This window comes from Neolamprologus multifasciatus, chromosome 10 (genome assembly GCF_963576455.1).
Source record: "Neolamprologus multifasciatus chromosome 10, fNeoMul1.2, whole genome shotgun sequence".
Lineage (NCBI taxonomy): Eukaryota > Metazoa > Chordata > Actinopteri > Cichliformes > Cichlidae > Neolamprologus > Neolamprologus multifasciatus.
In genome coordinates, this window is record NC_140448.1 from 22,789,814 (window position 1) to 22,804,427 (window position 14,614).

Here is a 14,614-nt window from a genome sequence, read left to right on the forward strand (position 1 = left end):
CGTATATCTCGAGGAAAAACATGTCTGGCCGTTCACTTAAAGTGAAACAGAAAAGTTAACGTCTTGCTACAAAACTTTAACTCATAAAAGAAAAATATTGTCATATATTTGCAGCCTGAGACGCCACTTAGAATTTCAGTTGTCTCGGCCGGAGTTCACGGCTGCTCGTATGAGAAGCTTTACCTATGACCCTGGCCTTTTTGAACAGTATAAGCCGCTTGTGGAGTTGAAGGACTTGGGTGCTTGCTGAGTACTGAGCAAACAGCCTGTCACCTTTGAACGCATCAAGCATCCATCTGCCAACTGTAGTGTTGTCGAGTGCACTTTGGGGGTAGGTTCATTTTAAGCCTTTCCTCTTATTTGTTCACCTTGAGAAACAGGCAAACTCCTCAAAACACTTTCTTGTGCTGACAAAGGAGTTTTAAAGCAAACGCACACATCCTGAGTTGCACAGAGATGTACATGCAGAAATGTGGCTGTTTGACAAGACCTGACCTCAGCTTGACTCAGACGAGTTCCTGAGCCCATAATTATTTAAACCAACACGCAGCATTCCCCGTGGATTTGTGTGTTATTTATGTGTACATTCAGTGAAAGATCGAAGGGGAAAGCGGAAAGAGGCCGAGACAGAATATGGTCTTGATTTATTCCACTAGCCATTTGTCAGTGAGCCGCACACACTCGGACAGACGCACGTGCACACGCGCTGTAGTTTGCAGACCTATACATCACATGTGGTTGTGTTATACTAGAGTACAAACACACAACTGTGCCACATTAATCATCCGCCATTAGATCAAATTTCCTTCGGTCCTGCGGCCTCCCATTAGCTCTAATCGTAGAATGAAGAACAGCTTGCAGAAATAAAAACCTCCTTTTCCAGATGCTCTGCAGAGCTTGTAATACCCCCAACAATGCTCTGCCTATGCACTAATATTTCTTTCCCAGAGTCCATACTGGGCAGTAGGTCTAATGGAAAGTGCTGGCTGCCAATGTTTCGGAAAATTTGTAATTTTTTTTCATGTGTTTTGTCTCATTAACTTTCAGATTGGTTTTCATTTTGATGGTTTTAGACTTTTCTTGGCTTATTTTATAGCATCATTTAAGTTGCACTTATAGAATTTCTTTACTAGAAATGTTTCTTTGTAATAGCAAAGCTATTTTAAATTCATTTTGTGCCATTTTGCCCCGTAAGTCACCTCCCAGTTTTATCTGAGAGGCTTTTTGGGGTTTAAAACAAATATCATTATTAATAATCAACGCTTAGTTAGTGAACAAAAGCAGGCAATAATCATAATGGAGATGAACTACAGCCCTGCTTTTACCAGGTATTTGTTTAACTTTTACCACACTTTATGTTGCCCATACATTCCTGCTTCAGCCATCACAGGCTGAATCGGTTAGAGAGGCAGAGCCCGAATTGCTCTAGAGGTAGAGTACGAGTGTTTTCTCTGGAGGCTGCTGCTTATGTCTTGTCTCATTTCGCAAAGTGGCATTGTGTCTGCGTGTCTGATGTACAACTCTGCGTGAAGCTAAACCCACAGATGCTCACTCGCTTCTGTGTCTTTTTGCCGCTCTCGCTCTCGCTCCCTCTTTTTCTTTTTTTTCCCCTCCACTTCTTCAGTCCTTTACTGTCTCTCTCTCCTCTCGCGTGTCTCTTGCTGTGATTTTAAACAGATGTTCTGGTGTCGACATGTTGAGTCATACTCTGCCTCTCTGGTTTCCCATAAGCAGATTCAGGATACACTAGAAACTCAGCTGGTCTTCCCTCCTTTTCTTTTTTCTTTTTTTCTTCTTCATCTGTCATAATGTTTCCAACTGCTGTGTCTCTTTGTGCTCCTCCCACACTCTCTTGTGCTTGTAATTACTTGTGTTTTCTCTTTTTCCTCTCTGCTTGCCAAGCTTTGGGACTCTACTGTAAGTATAAGGATTTTTCATTGCCACTGTTGGATAGCCCAACACACACACACACACACACACACACACACACACACACACACACACACACACACACACACACACACACACACGTCTTTGTATCCATGAATGGAGCTCTTCAGGCTCTGGACCCCGTTGCGTGTTGCTGCTTCTTCTTCTATTGGTTTGTTGTTGTGAAACCTTCCGAGTGTCTGAGGAAGGACGCATGTTCGTAAGATTGATTTTCTGTTTGTAAACACGGATACTGATATTCAGCCTTAATGAGAAATGCTGGCCCCAGTTGACAGAGCTCTTGGTTTAAATCCAAAGCCAAATAGTCATATTGTTGAACAGCAAAAAATAAAAGAGGTGTATGATTGGGAGGATATTTGGGCATAAACAGTTGTGTTTGACCTTAGCTAGTCCGCTCTCCTCTCAGGAACCTGAGCAATCTTGGCAAATTTTCTTCTGCTATCTTGTGATTTATGACTTCCGACTGTATGATGGAGGGACTTGGAAAAACTTTGGCAAACAGTAGAAAGGAGGCTGAAGAGGAGGAGGAGGAGCACTTGTGGGAAGTGTGCAGCCTTTGTTAGTGCTGTGGTTGCAAAATCCCACGCCTTTCCTTCTTGTGTAGAAAGCCTCTTTGGCTTCTTGCTGTTTATGTAAATGAACAATACTTTATTAAAGATGGTAATTGATTGGATGTCCGGCCGGGTGGGCACTATTGTCCTCCTGTGTGGCAGTCCAGGTCATAGCTCATCAAGAGGATTAAACACGATTAGGCCCCCTGGATATGATAGCCAGCAATTTATCTGAAGGCTTTCCACACTCTAATCACAAATTACAGCTAATGAGACACAAAGCATTTAGCCTCCAGTCAGCCTTCTCTCAACACCCTGCTGCACATAAACAGAGAAGCTCTCTTCTGCTGCAGCACCACAGAGGGAGGAGGAAAGGCTGCACTTTAAAACTCTCTAATGCGGTCTTTGCCAGCAGAGCGTCAGCGTACATAGCTCCATCTTCAGCATAAAAGTCAGCAATCATCTGAATGAGTATAAAAGTGTCTATGTATGTGTTTGCACTTAATGAACGCACAGTCAGTAAAGAGGTCAAGAAGGGGGGCTAACGTTAAAACATTAATATGTCGATACGGTTCAATGGAAAATAACAACAACAACAAAAGCTGGCTAAAATCTGTGAAACAGTGCAGGGAAACATCTGGAATCATGAATAGACTATAAATAAGTACTCGATGTCCACAAGTAACGCTCGGTGGCAGGTACAGTTCAGCCGAATCAGCAAGTAGAAATGACAGGAAATGGAAAAGAATTGGTCACTTTTAGAAACAAAAGTGGTGACAAAAGACAAAACAAACAAAAAAGAAAAATGACTTATGCTTATCAAAATGCTGCGCATAAATTAAACTTAAAAAGCGGAAACTGAGTCCCTCAGCGTAAACCCACCGTGACTGCGACCACAGCATTGCATCAGATGCATACAGAGAGCCGACTTTTTATGTTGAATTTGCAGCTCTGAATCCAAAGTACGCACACTGACCAGTGTACAGATAACAGCTTTCGCCATTCACACACACTCGCAGCCACAGACCGATCAGATGTCCATGCAAATAAGGGCAGGCTTTGTGTTTTGCCCTGTACCTGCTTGATAAACAAAAAGAAGCCGGTGTGTGTCTGTGTATGTGTGCATGAGAAAGTCATAAAGTCATCCCTCACGATCCCGTCTGTTTCCAGCAAGGTAAAACGCAAAGATTGCGTGAACCCTCACACGCTGACGTTCATGTCGCAGCCGTGTGATAGCTTCATCTGGTTGTCGGACTCTCTTCCCAGTTGTCACTGTGCAGCGTTCATAATTCATTCTTTTAAAGCTCTTTACCCGCCTGTGGCTAATGGGCCGTACCCTCTTCCTTACTCAAACACAGGGATCTTTAATGCAGGATTTCACTCAGGGGGAACATTTTCATTATTTAACACACACAGCACGCCATGTAAGTCGCGTGCAGCTGCACGCAGCCTCGGGAATCTGTTGCAATCACCAACATTCAAAGCCTTTATAATGGACTTTTTAACAACAAATAACAGACGCGGAAGTGGCTTCATCTTTTACTTCACGTAAGATGTTTCTATAAACCATTTAGGTTTAAATAATAAATTACTGGATTTTCAGTCTTATGCTTTTACATCAGCAGTGATCTAATATTACAGAGTTCTGTCATGCTGTGGGAAATAGAGTGCTAAGGTGAACACACTTAACCCAGAAAATATGACAATATTATGCTAAGAACAAACTTACAAGCAGGACACGCCACAGAGATAAATTTAGAGATGATTCAAGATGAATATGTGCATATCCAAGGTCAATGCAGGGCTGCCTGAGCCCAATATATCTGCCAAGAAGTGAAAGTCTTCTGCTTGCATTTCTGCTACCCTTGCATGCATGTTTTTCCATATGCTTTGTCCTCTTCTTTTTATTCCCATCTGTTGTTCACTTTTTAAGTGTTATCTGAGGCTGTAGTCTGTAGTCTACGTGTTTTAAAGACAGCGTGTGACTTTGTTGATCCAGTTTGTAGATATGCAAATCTCTTATGTTATTTGTTTTTGATGAACAGAGTCAGAATAAATGTGTTATGTGCTAATGTATCTCCCTTTGTGCACTGTCAGAGAGCCCTGTGACATACTGCAACATTAAAAGCACAGTCACAAACCCTTATCCCTTTTAGATTTCACCACAATTCATCCGGTCTTCCTCCCCTCACCACCAACAGGCTGCAGCAGATGGCTGTCCCTGTCTGTTTTGTTCTGCTGGAGGCTTCTTCCTGTTAAAAGAGAGTTTTTCCTTCCCACTGTTGTCAAGTGCTTGTTCATAGAAGAACATTGTATTGTAATGTTCATGCTCCTTGACTGGCGAATGTTGTTGTGATTTGGGGCGATACATAAAATTGAATTCAGATTTTACACTTAAGGTGTTTAGGCAGAAGAGTTGGTCTCTTCTGGAAGTTTCTTGCAGAGTCTTTCCAACTTAAACTTGTTAATAATCAAAGTAATTTCCTGTCTTTACTGGCCAAGCCGACTTTTTCCAAAACATCACACAATTCGTCTGTTTCCTTTCTCTTCCACTCTTAGACATCCCAGACCAGGTAATTCGAGTGTTCAAGGCCGACCAGCAGAGCTGCTACATAATCATCAGTAAGGACACTACTGCCAAGGATGTCGTCACGCACACTGTCAATGAGTTTGGACTCGTCGCGGCACCCGAGACCTACTCCCTGTGCGAGGTATCGATTAGCCCAGAGGGAGTCATAAAACAGCGCCGTCTGCCTGATCAGCTCTCTAAACTGGCTGATCGAATTCAGCTTAATGGAAGGTAAGAATCACGACTGTTACACTGGTGTTGATTGTTGGGGAAAAATCTAATACTCGGTCTGCATTTGTGTTTTATGACCCGTTTGACCCATTCCATCTTACATAATGGTTATCAGTGGTATTTTCTTATACGTAACTTCAGCAGCTGAGTGTTTTTTCTCTCTCTGCAACATGAAGTACACGAACACAACCCAGAGTAAAGCCGGAAACAACACTTGCAGGTCCAGGAAGTTTGTTGTTGTCAAAACCAAAAAGGATATCCACTTAAATCTTGAATTATCCAGCCTGTAGTTATTGGACTCAAAACCCAGAATGCTGAAACTGAGGGATTTTTGGTTTCCAGTTTGTGAATGTTCACACATTTCTCACTGTTTTTTTACAGCTGCACCAATTATTATCCTCTTTAAATTAATAATTTCTCGGCTTGCTAAGTACAACGATTTAATCCATCGAGTGTCACATATTTTCCAAATCAGCACTGAGAAAAGCTTGAATGTTCTACTAAAGCAGTACTTCTCAGTCCTGCTCTTGGGGATACGGGGTAGTATTTTTGTGATGTAGTTAATTCACTTAACACGGCCTGGCGTGGATGACTTGAACAACAGTTTCAACAGTAGTGATGTGCAACACACCCAAAGAGTCGAGGCTTTTCCTTTTTCTGGAGAAAATGGCAACTTTTCCACTTATTTGAAGAAGCTTCAACATCATTTTGTGGATGCTGCGTCTTCTTTCTTTTACCGAGTATATTTTTGTGTCTGTGTAGGTTTTTTCCCCCCAATTTGTTGTTGTTTTGTGTCACAGTTCTGTGCTAGTCATTTTCCCTTTTAAGATGAAATTAAGACGTGAAGGATTATTGGACTGCAGCCGTTATGTCTACCCTGAAGCGACTTTCGCCACAGTTTTCTCCCTCTTCTCTACTCGCCTCCTGTGGTCCCTCATTGGTCTCCTCCCAGCTAGCCTAGCATGAATTTTTCATCCTCTGTCAGGGGCGGAGGCATCTGCAGACAGCATGCCGCGGCTGGAATTATTCATACACACACTCGCACGCACATGCAGACACATAGCAAGATATAGGCATGTAGCTGTGCAGATATAGACCTTTTTTTACGCTGGTTAAACAGCTGAAATTGAATATATATGTGTGTGTATATAATCTCTTATGCTTTCCTGTTTCTTGAGGAAATCTTTTCCCTGTACTTGCTATTCCTGTCATGCTTGGCTGTATTTTTTTCAACCTGTATACATATGTAAGAGGGCAATCGGCAGTCCACATTGCAGTACTTTCTATCTGGAGCAATATCTCCACCTGGGTCCTCTGTCACCATATCTCACCTCCTCCGTCTCTTCCTCTCTGCAGCTGCTGATTGACAGCAGGTCCAAGGAAAGGGGGGGAGGGGGGTCCAGGCTAAGCCAACACAAAGCCTTAATCATGCTGCCAAAATATACATATAGATGCATCGAGGGGATCTTGAGCGCTTAAGCACAGATCGCACACCCAAACACTGCCCGTAGCTGTTTACGATGGCTTGGTTCCAGTGACGTTCCCTCTCCCAGTTCTATTAAGCAGCACTTTGTCCATCATTAATTTAGACTCCTCTCCTCTCTTCCCCTTAAGTACCCTGCTCATCTCCTTCCCCTCACTCCTTTCCTCCCATCTTCTTGTCCCTTTCTCTCCTCTGACATCATTTAGTCCCGCGTCCTCTCCTTCGCTCCTCTTGTCCCTTCTCGTCTCCTTTCATCTGGACTTCCTTTTACTCCTCTCCCTTCGTGTTCCTCTTCCTCTCTCTTCTTTCATCTGCGCTCGATCCGACTCCTCTCTCGCTTGATGTCGTCTTTGCTCCTCTAATGCCTCCTTCTGTTTCAGAGGCATTACACAAGTGCTTTATCGTATCACCTCCTCTGCGTTTTCAGCGTGTGCAGATTCTCATAAATGATTCGATTCCTAAAATGTCTTGAATCTAAATATGTTTTTCTCTGTCTTCTAAATGTGAAACGGGTCTCATGTTTTATCCTAAATATAAATTCAGCTTGATCTCACAGCCTGTCTGAGCTTGTCTGACAGAGTAATTGAGCGTGGTTTAGAGGTACATCCATGCCAACACTTTACCCCTGAGGGTTGCCCTCTCTTGGCCTATAATGCTCTGATTTGTGGTTCAGCATTCCTAGATGACCACATTACAGCTCCATTAGCGTGAAAGAGTCTCCCAGAAAACATTTAGAGACTAATCTTAAAGAGAAATGGCTCCTGTTTGCTCTTACTCAGGCACCTGTCATTTTTTTTTAACCTCTCTTTGCCAAGAGCCCTGCTTTCGCTCTTTCTCTCCCCTTCTTTACCTTTAGATGTAAAATACGTACATAATCTGTCAGCAGCATCAGCATCAGAGCATTTTTTTTGCCTTTTCCTGAAACTAATTTCTGCTCTCAGAGGGAAAATTTGCCCATTTAAAAAATGAAATAAGACTGAAAGGAACATTTAATTTATCAGGTCCAGAAAGTTTTATCAGCCTGGAAAAATGGATCTTATCCACCCACTTGTCTGCCTATATTAAAGCATCTGAGGGAACTGCAGTCTAGTGCATACTATGCTAAGTAAGCTGTCATCAATAAAGTGTTTTGCATCATGCATTTCTAGCACTAAATATAATTACCGTCAGTTAATTTCTCTCCAGGTTTTTAGATTCAGAGGCTGAAACTTAACTCCTCTTTTCTCTTTTGTTTCTCACGTGTAACGCAGCTTTTAAAATCTGGTGAATTCGTTACGGAAGTCTGGGAACATTAAGAAATATTTTAATAAAATAACAAAGTTATTCTTAGACTTATCCATCTTCCACCCGCTCCCTCTTCTTTAGGTATTACCTGAAGAACAACATGGAGACGGAGACGTTGTGTTCAGACGAGGACGCCCAGGATCTCCTCAGAGAAAGTCAAATCTCACTTCTGCAGCTGAGCACCATGGAGGTTGCAGCCCAGCTCTCCATGAGAGACTTTGAGCTCTTCAGGAACATTGAGTCCACAGAGTATGTAGATTTTAATTTAACAGCAGTTCAAAACAACAACTGCTGGATGGAATATTGCCTCATCAGAAAAGGTCTTAGTGGAGGGGTGGCTGTCAGGAAGCCATTCGTCTAGAAACGTGGTGGAAGCTCTCTCGTGGCCTGAGGCTTTCAGCCATTAGTGTGGAAATCTTGTTAAAATTGATGGAATTATGAACCCAGAAAGTGCCGGATAGGTGGTTGAAGCATATTACTAGAGGATATCCATATTTTAATGATTGAATATTAGTTACAGTAACAGTTTTTTGACATACCATTTGTTGAGATGATAATATCCTGCCTTTTAACCCAGTTTTGAACCCTTCTGTCACGTGTTTCAGGTACGTGGACGACTTGTTCAAACTAGACTCCTCTGTGGGAAGTGGCAATCTGAAACAGTTTGAGGAGGTGATAAACCAGGAGACCTTCTGGGTGGCCACGGAGATCTTGAAGGAGCCCAACACTCTGAAAAGGATGAAAACCATCAAACACTTCATCAAGATCGCCCTTCACTGCAGAGAGTGCAAGAACTTCAACTCCATGTTCGCTATTATCAGGTTGGTTCAGTGTAGCACCTCCCCTCGACTGTTTGTGTCCTTCATTCTGCATTTACTCCATCTCTGCTGGCAGATGAGCTTTGATGGTGGGTCTCCATTCACCACATCGTCAGGAGAACCAGTCTAACCCCCTCCCCTCTTCCCCTTCCGTTCCTTCCTGTAATCAGCCCTGATTCTCCCAGAGCGCACAGAAACTGCACAGCATTTAAAACAAGTCTCACAGCAGTAGTTATGCTTATTGTCTGCTACAATGATTGAGTCCCTGTGGCCTTTGTGGTTTGGCTCTAGCTGAGCTTTTATGGAGTATTAAACATAGCGTCAGTGTATTTTAGTTTAAGGATGCACGGAAATTTAAATCCGCCAGTATTTTCATGTTTAAACATCTTAGCTTCTGCACAGAAGCTTGTTTGTGTAGGATTTATCCTTAATGTTTTTAACTAAGATCTAATAAGAACTTTCAGGTTAAAACACAAGCCTAAGGTCCATGAAAATAATGACATTTATTCAAAGAAAATGCAGTCCCACATAATGTGTTTACACTCTTAAAACAAAGATGCACAGGACTGTCTTTTTCCTCATGATCAGAAAATCTCAGTGGTCACCCCAGAGCATTTACTATTGTAGATTTAATTTCCTCCCAGCCCCGGAGGATCTGGTGTCATATGGCTGAAAAATGTGCCCGTTTAACATTCTGCAGCATTTGTTTCCTGGAACATTTTGGATTTCTCCGTATTTTTTTCGAATTTCTGAGTTTCATTTTCATGCAGATGACACCATTTGATGCTTAAGCATTTTCAACTCTAAGACCAATTCATTTTTCAAGATTTCCCAAAATGCTCCTGCTCATTTTAATCTGGTTTTACTCATCCCCTGTTCAATCCCAAGAAAAGACAAGTCATTTTGGGGAGTTACATCAAGCATTTATTTTTAAAAATCTGCCAAATCACACATGCAGAGCTACATGATGTGGCAACTCCTTGCAATTAAGGGAGCAGCCGAAAGTAGCTTCCTTTACTAAGATAAGAAAAGAGGCAAAAAAAGTGGGCATCACGGTGTCTTCGCTGTCACACTGTGTCCGAACCGGCAGGTGAAATAACACCTGACCACTCCAAATTCTCACTCCATGTTGGTTTTATAGTCCAAGTCCTTTTTTAGCTTTTAAACTTTCGAACAAGCACACTGCGGTGTGAAACAGTAAACAACGTGATAAATAATAAGAGGAACTGCCTGCATTGTTAATGTGGCATAAATTTAAATATCAGTGCAGGAAGAAGTTGCACTGAGCTCAGTACTGATGTAGATGTCGCATAAATGTGATGACTTGAACTAAATACAGTTTTTTGCTCTGTGTTCCTGTGCTGAGAATAAATGTTAGCAGCCTTCTTATACAGCAGTACGCTGCCTGCTCAGTGTGACGAGCAGCACCCGTGTCCACTCCCTGATCTGGACTCATGTTAAAAGAGCTCGGCCGTATGGAGACGCTCTGTTTGCTGCTGTAAAAGGCGCTTTAAAGCCCAAGTGCCTGACCTTCTCGCCCCTTTACATTCCTGCTCACAGCAGGGGGTCTGCACACATATGGATGCACAACCTGCCTGCTGACAGGGGCACGGCCGTGGTGGCGGCTGCTGCCATGTGCAAATAGCAAAAAAGGGGAAGGTGTTGGACATGCAGGATTGTGAAATATGGAGAGAGCCAAGCCATCTATCCAGTAGTGTGTTGTTTGAATCACATGATCTAGTATGACAAAGAAAACTGTGCCAGCTGCATGAACAAATCAATGTAACAGGAGAGAAGAAAAGAAATGCTGTGTCATTCATTGTTATTAGCTGTCTGCTCAGAGCTGACATCACCTCATGGGGTTTTCAGCTGTGGGAAAAGATGACCCCACTCACTGAAGTTAGTTAGCTCAAAGAGTAGGAACTGTGCAGCATGAAACATTCACATTAAACCTAACCTCCTTTTCTTCTCTACCCTTGTTTCTTCTATTCCTCGTTTTTACCTCTTCCCCCACCCTCTTCTGTCTGCCGTAACCTATTTATCTCTGCCTCGATCCCTCTCTTCCCCCCGCCCTCTTTGCACCTCTTTCCTCTCTCGCGCAGCGGACTGAACCTGGCACCGGTGGCTCGACTGCGGAGTTCCTGGGAAAAATTGCCCAGTAAGTACGAGAAGCTCTTTGGGGACCTGCAAGATCTCTTCGACCCATCCAGGAACATGGCCAAGTACCGAAACGTGCTGAGCAGCCAGAGCATGCAGCCGCCCATCATCCCGCTGTTCCCAGTGGTCAAGAAGGACCTCACCTTCTTACATGAAGGTAGAAGACTTTGTGTGCCTTCTCAGATGATCTACTTGCAATCTCACTCTTGTGTTTCTTAAATACGCTACAAGACTGTTTCTGTTTCTTGAAGTTTAATTTAGTCTCCCAGCTTCCTCTGTTTTGTGCCAAAGGTCATGTCACACTCACTGACGAGGTTTACTTCTGCTATAGGCTTCCTCTTCTTTCGTTTTTTTTTTTTCACCTAAAAGCTGGCCCGACTTCTTCTTAAAAGTGTTTGTGTAAAATGAAAAGTTGCCCTCATTGTGTCCTCAAATTAAGCAGTGTGGCTAATAATAGCAAAAAAATACATAGAGGGAATTTCAGATTTTACTTTTAAAATGCGATATGGAAAAAGCGTTGCATATCAGTTGCTACAAATGTCCATAATGTCAATCATTTCCTTCCACCACACCGCTGATGGGCGACTTCTCACTTTCTACTTCTGTTTGTCCTCTCAGGCAATGACTCAAGTGTTGATGGCCTTGTGAACTTTGAGAAGCTGAGGATGATCGCGAAGGAGATCAGACATGTGGTGCGGATGACCTCAGCCAACATGGACCCCGCCCTCATGTTTAGGCAAAGGTCGGTTGATTTGACACTGCAGCACGATTAACCATTTAAACTGGTTTTAGGAGCCGGGTCTGTGATGAAATGACAAGGCTGTTTGTGGAGATTTATATGTATTTGCATATGGCATTATACATTATATTGTAGAATTTCTTACTTAGACAACGTCCTCATCGGGGGAGCATATGATTGAATTTTGTATTTGCAAAAAAGCATCCTAGTGCACAATAACAAGCTAAACTGCTTGTTATTGTGAATCCACAACTTCCCTCATATTTCTTCAAAACTGAAGCAGAAGCCTGTAAAAAGACTTTCCCACCAAAGGCTACAATGTTGGCAAAAAGGGAACCGCACCACCATACTTCCACCAGCCAACCTTGATCCTTCACCCAACAGGATCAGGCACGCACTGAAGGTCTGGTTCAATCAATTCCCGTTCACTTCCTGTCCGGTTCATGGCTCTCTGTGTTTGCATTGCATTCCTCTGCTGGAATGTAAGCACACAATGACCCAAGTTATGGACTGAATGGAAATGAAGGTAGAATTGATGCCAGCCGCATTGTGTAGTTGTTATCACTCAGTTTGTGTGTGTGTGTGTTTAATCACAGTCTGTCACTGCTACGGTGCATGACTGCCCCCTGCAGACACTCCCTTCATACTGCAAACCCAAAATATAGAGCAAACTTCAGTTCTATACACAAGTCACATATTTAAAAAAAACACAACACAATGTGCCAAATGCATCATATACAAAGTCATAACACACACTCTTCAGGTTGACACGGGGAGATGTCCACTGTTTGGTGTCCTCCCATCTCCGGTCATTTCCTGTTTGTTTTTTTCGGCATGACCTCTACATAGTCTTGTCTCCTCCTCTCCCCTGACCCCTGAACTTGTCTTTGAGTCACGCTTCAATCTTCACGCCTCTTGCTTGCAGGAAGAAGAGGTGGAAGAGTTTAGGGTAAGTTTGTCCTGCGTACCAGATTCATCCTGTTTCGGTCTGGCCCGGCAAAAGTTTGAATCCTCCCTGCATCCCTGTCATCATAAACTCTGCATGTCTCGCCATGCTTTATATGAGCGTTCATGTGTCTGCCTGTGCTTGTTCATGATTAACCCTCCTGTTTGCATCACACGAACCACACTAAAGTCCATTATTGACCCATTAATTGTCTACCCTACTGACGAGAGTATATGTTGAGTCATATAGTAGCTTGAAATGGTGCAGAGCGTTTCTTAACACATTCGCAGCTACCAGTGAAAATTGGCTAAATGATTAATTGCTGCTATTCAACTGCAGATTCAAGTTTAAGTGGAATATAAGTAGATAGTTATAATGCAAAGTTTCTTGCCTGGGTTGCCTTGCCTGGAAACAGCAGGAGAGTAATTAGACCTCATTGTTCCATTAAGTTCCTGTCCTGCAGCATTCATTTATATCTGATTGTCTTCATCAGCAGGTGATGTTTGTTCAGTAACATTTCCATAACAATGCACAACGGCTGAAACGAACTGGTAAAAACTGCTACGCTTCCATAGCAACTACAAACTCCATCTGCTGATGTGGCTCTTGTAGTACGATCGGAAACAGAAGAACAGCAACAAAATAGCACTTAAGGGTGGATCAGTTTATCACCTCAGCTCACAATCCTGTAGAACAAACTCCACCTCGCTGCAAAAAAAGGCAACGTAAAACGCACCAGTGTGTATTTTAGTGATACTATTTGACTCAGGTTTGGCGTTTGTTCATATCTGCATCATGGCATAATATTCCCACTATCGAATATTGTGCGTTGTTTGTTTCTTAACCCTTTTTGCCTCCATCTGACAAAATGTTCTGCTGTTCTGTACTGTGATAGCATGGCACACCAGGGAGTGCTGCCTCCCTCCCAGTTGCATGATCCTTTTTTTAAAATGCTATGCTCCAAAACGGAGGCAGATGTACAGATTTTGTAGTAAAAGCTGTATTTGATAAGATGGAAGACCTTAGTGTTTTTTTTGGTGATTAAATTGACTGTGTTGCATTTTTTTCCTCCATGCCCTTTTTCTTCTCTTACACATTTATCTTCCTTTCCTTCTTTCTGTTCTTTGCGGCTCCATCCTCCTCCACCTTTTCTGTTACTTCTGTTCAATTTAACACACTTCTTCCATCTCTTCTTCCTCTCACTGTCTTTATTATTCCTCTACCTTTTCATCCTTCCTCTTCCTGCCTCTCTACTATCATCTTTTAGGTCTTTGAGTCAGGGCAGCACCAATTCCAATATGCTAGACGTGCAAGGCGGAGCGCACAAGAAGAGAGTACGCCGAAGCTCGCTCCTCAATGCTAAGAAGCTGTACGAAGACGCTCAGATGGCCAGAAAGGTGAAGCAGTACCTCTCTAACCTCACAGTGGAGACGGATGAGGAGAAACACCAGATCATGTCCCTGCAGTGCGAGCCGTCTTACAACACTTGTAAGTAAATCAGAAACTAAGAGGGATTCGCTATTTGGGTTTTTTGATTTAATTAGAAAAAGTATTTAGGGTGCTATTATCCCAGCAAGCATGCCCATGCAGATTCATGGGGCTGCGTGGGCAGGGCAAACTTACACTTTTCCCATGGAGGCCCAAGTGAGTGTACCCACGCGGGGCCCACAGCAGTTTTGTGCTTTGGGGTCCCAAAAGGGAACTCTGTGGGCAACCAATAGCTCTTACCCACAGGAAACTCTCACTGGCCCCGCCTGTGGGTCAACCTCGCATCCCTGCACTAGATAACTGTGGCTTTGCTCTGTACACACACCCCCACAGTTTACCCACAGCTATCCACTGTGGACCCACATAGCTGGCTCAACAAGGAAAAGCCATACAGGGAG

General features: G+C 43.1%; 1 protein-coding gene and 1 long non-coding RNA gene across 9 annotated transcripts in view; both read left to right on the forward strand.

Moving 5' to 3' along the window:
* The window catches only part of rapgef6 (Rap guanine nucleotide exchange factor (GEF) 6), a 143,456-nt gene that overhangs the window by 116,789 nt on the left and 12,053 nt on the right, over window positions 1–14,614 (forward strand). For 5 of the 8 annotated variants that reach the window (XM_085175326.1, XM_085175319.1, XM_085175324.1 and 2 more), the window contains 8 exons: window positions 1,903–1,917; window positions 5,061–5,301; window positions 8,150–8,317; window positions 8,674–8,889; window positions 10,989–11,200; window positions 11,662–11,785; window positions 12,708–12,731; window positions 13,996–14,216. In XM_085175326.1, coding sequence (XP_085031452.1) covers window positions 1,903–1,917; window positions 5,061–5,301; window positions 8,150–8,317; window positions 8,674–8,889; window positions 10,989–11,200; window positions 11,662–11,785; window positions 12,708–12,731; window positions 13,996–14,216 — 1,221 coding nt within the window. The remainder of the gene's footprint in view (window positions 1–1,902; window positions 1,918–5,060; window positions 5,302–8,149; window positions 8,318–8,673; window positions 8,890–10,988; window positions 11,201–11,661; window positions 11,786–12,707; window positions 12,732–13,995; window positions 14,217–14,614) is intronic. The other 3 variants (XM_085175322.1, XM_085175323.1, XM_085175321.1) reach the window with 2 other exon arrangements.
* On the forward strand, window positions 1,924–4,076 carry LOC146510249 (uncharacterized). The gene is made up of 2 exons (XR_014876524.1): window positions 1,924–3,384; window positions 3,481–4,076. It is a non-coding gene; the product is annotated as an uncharacterized LOC146510249 (long non-coding RNA).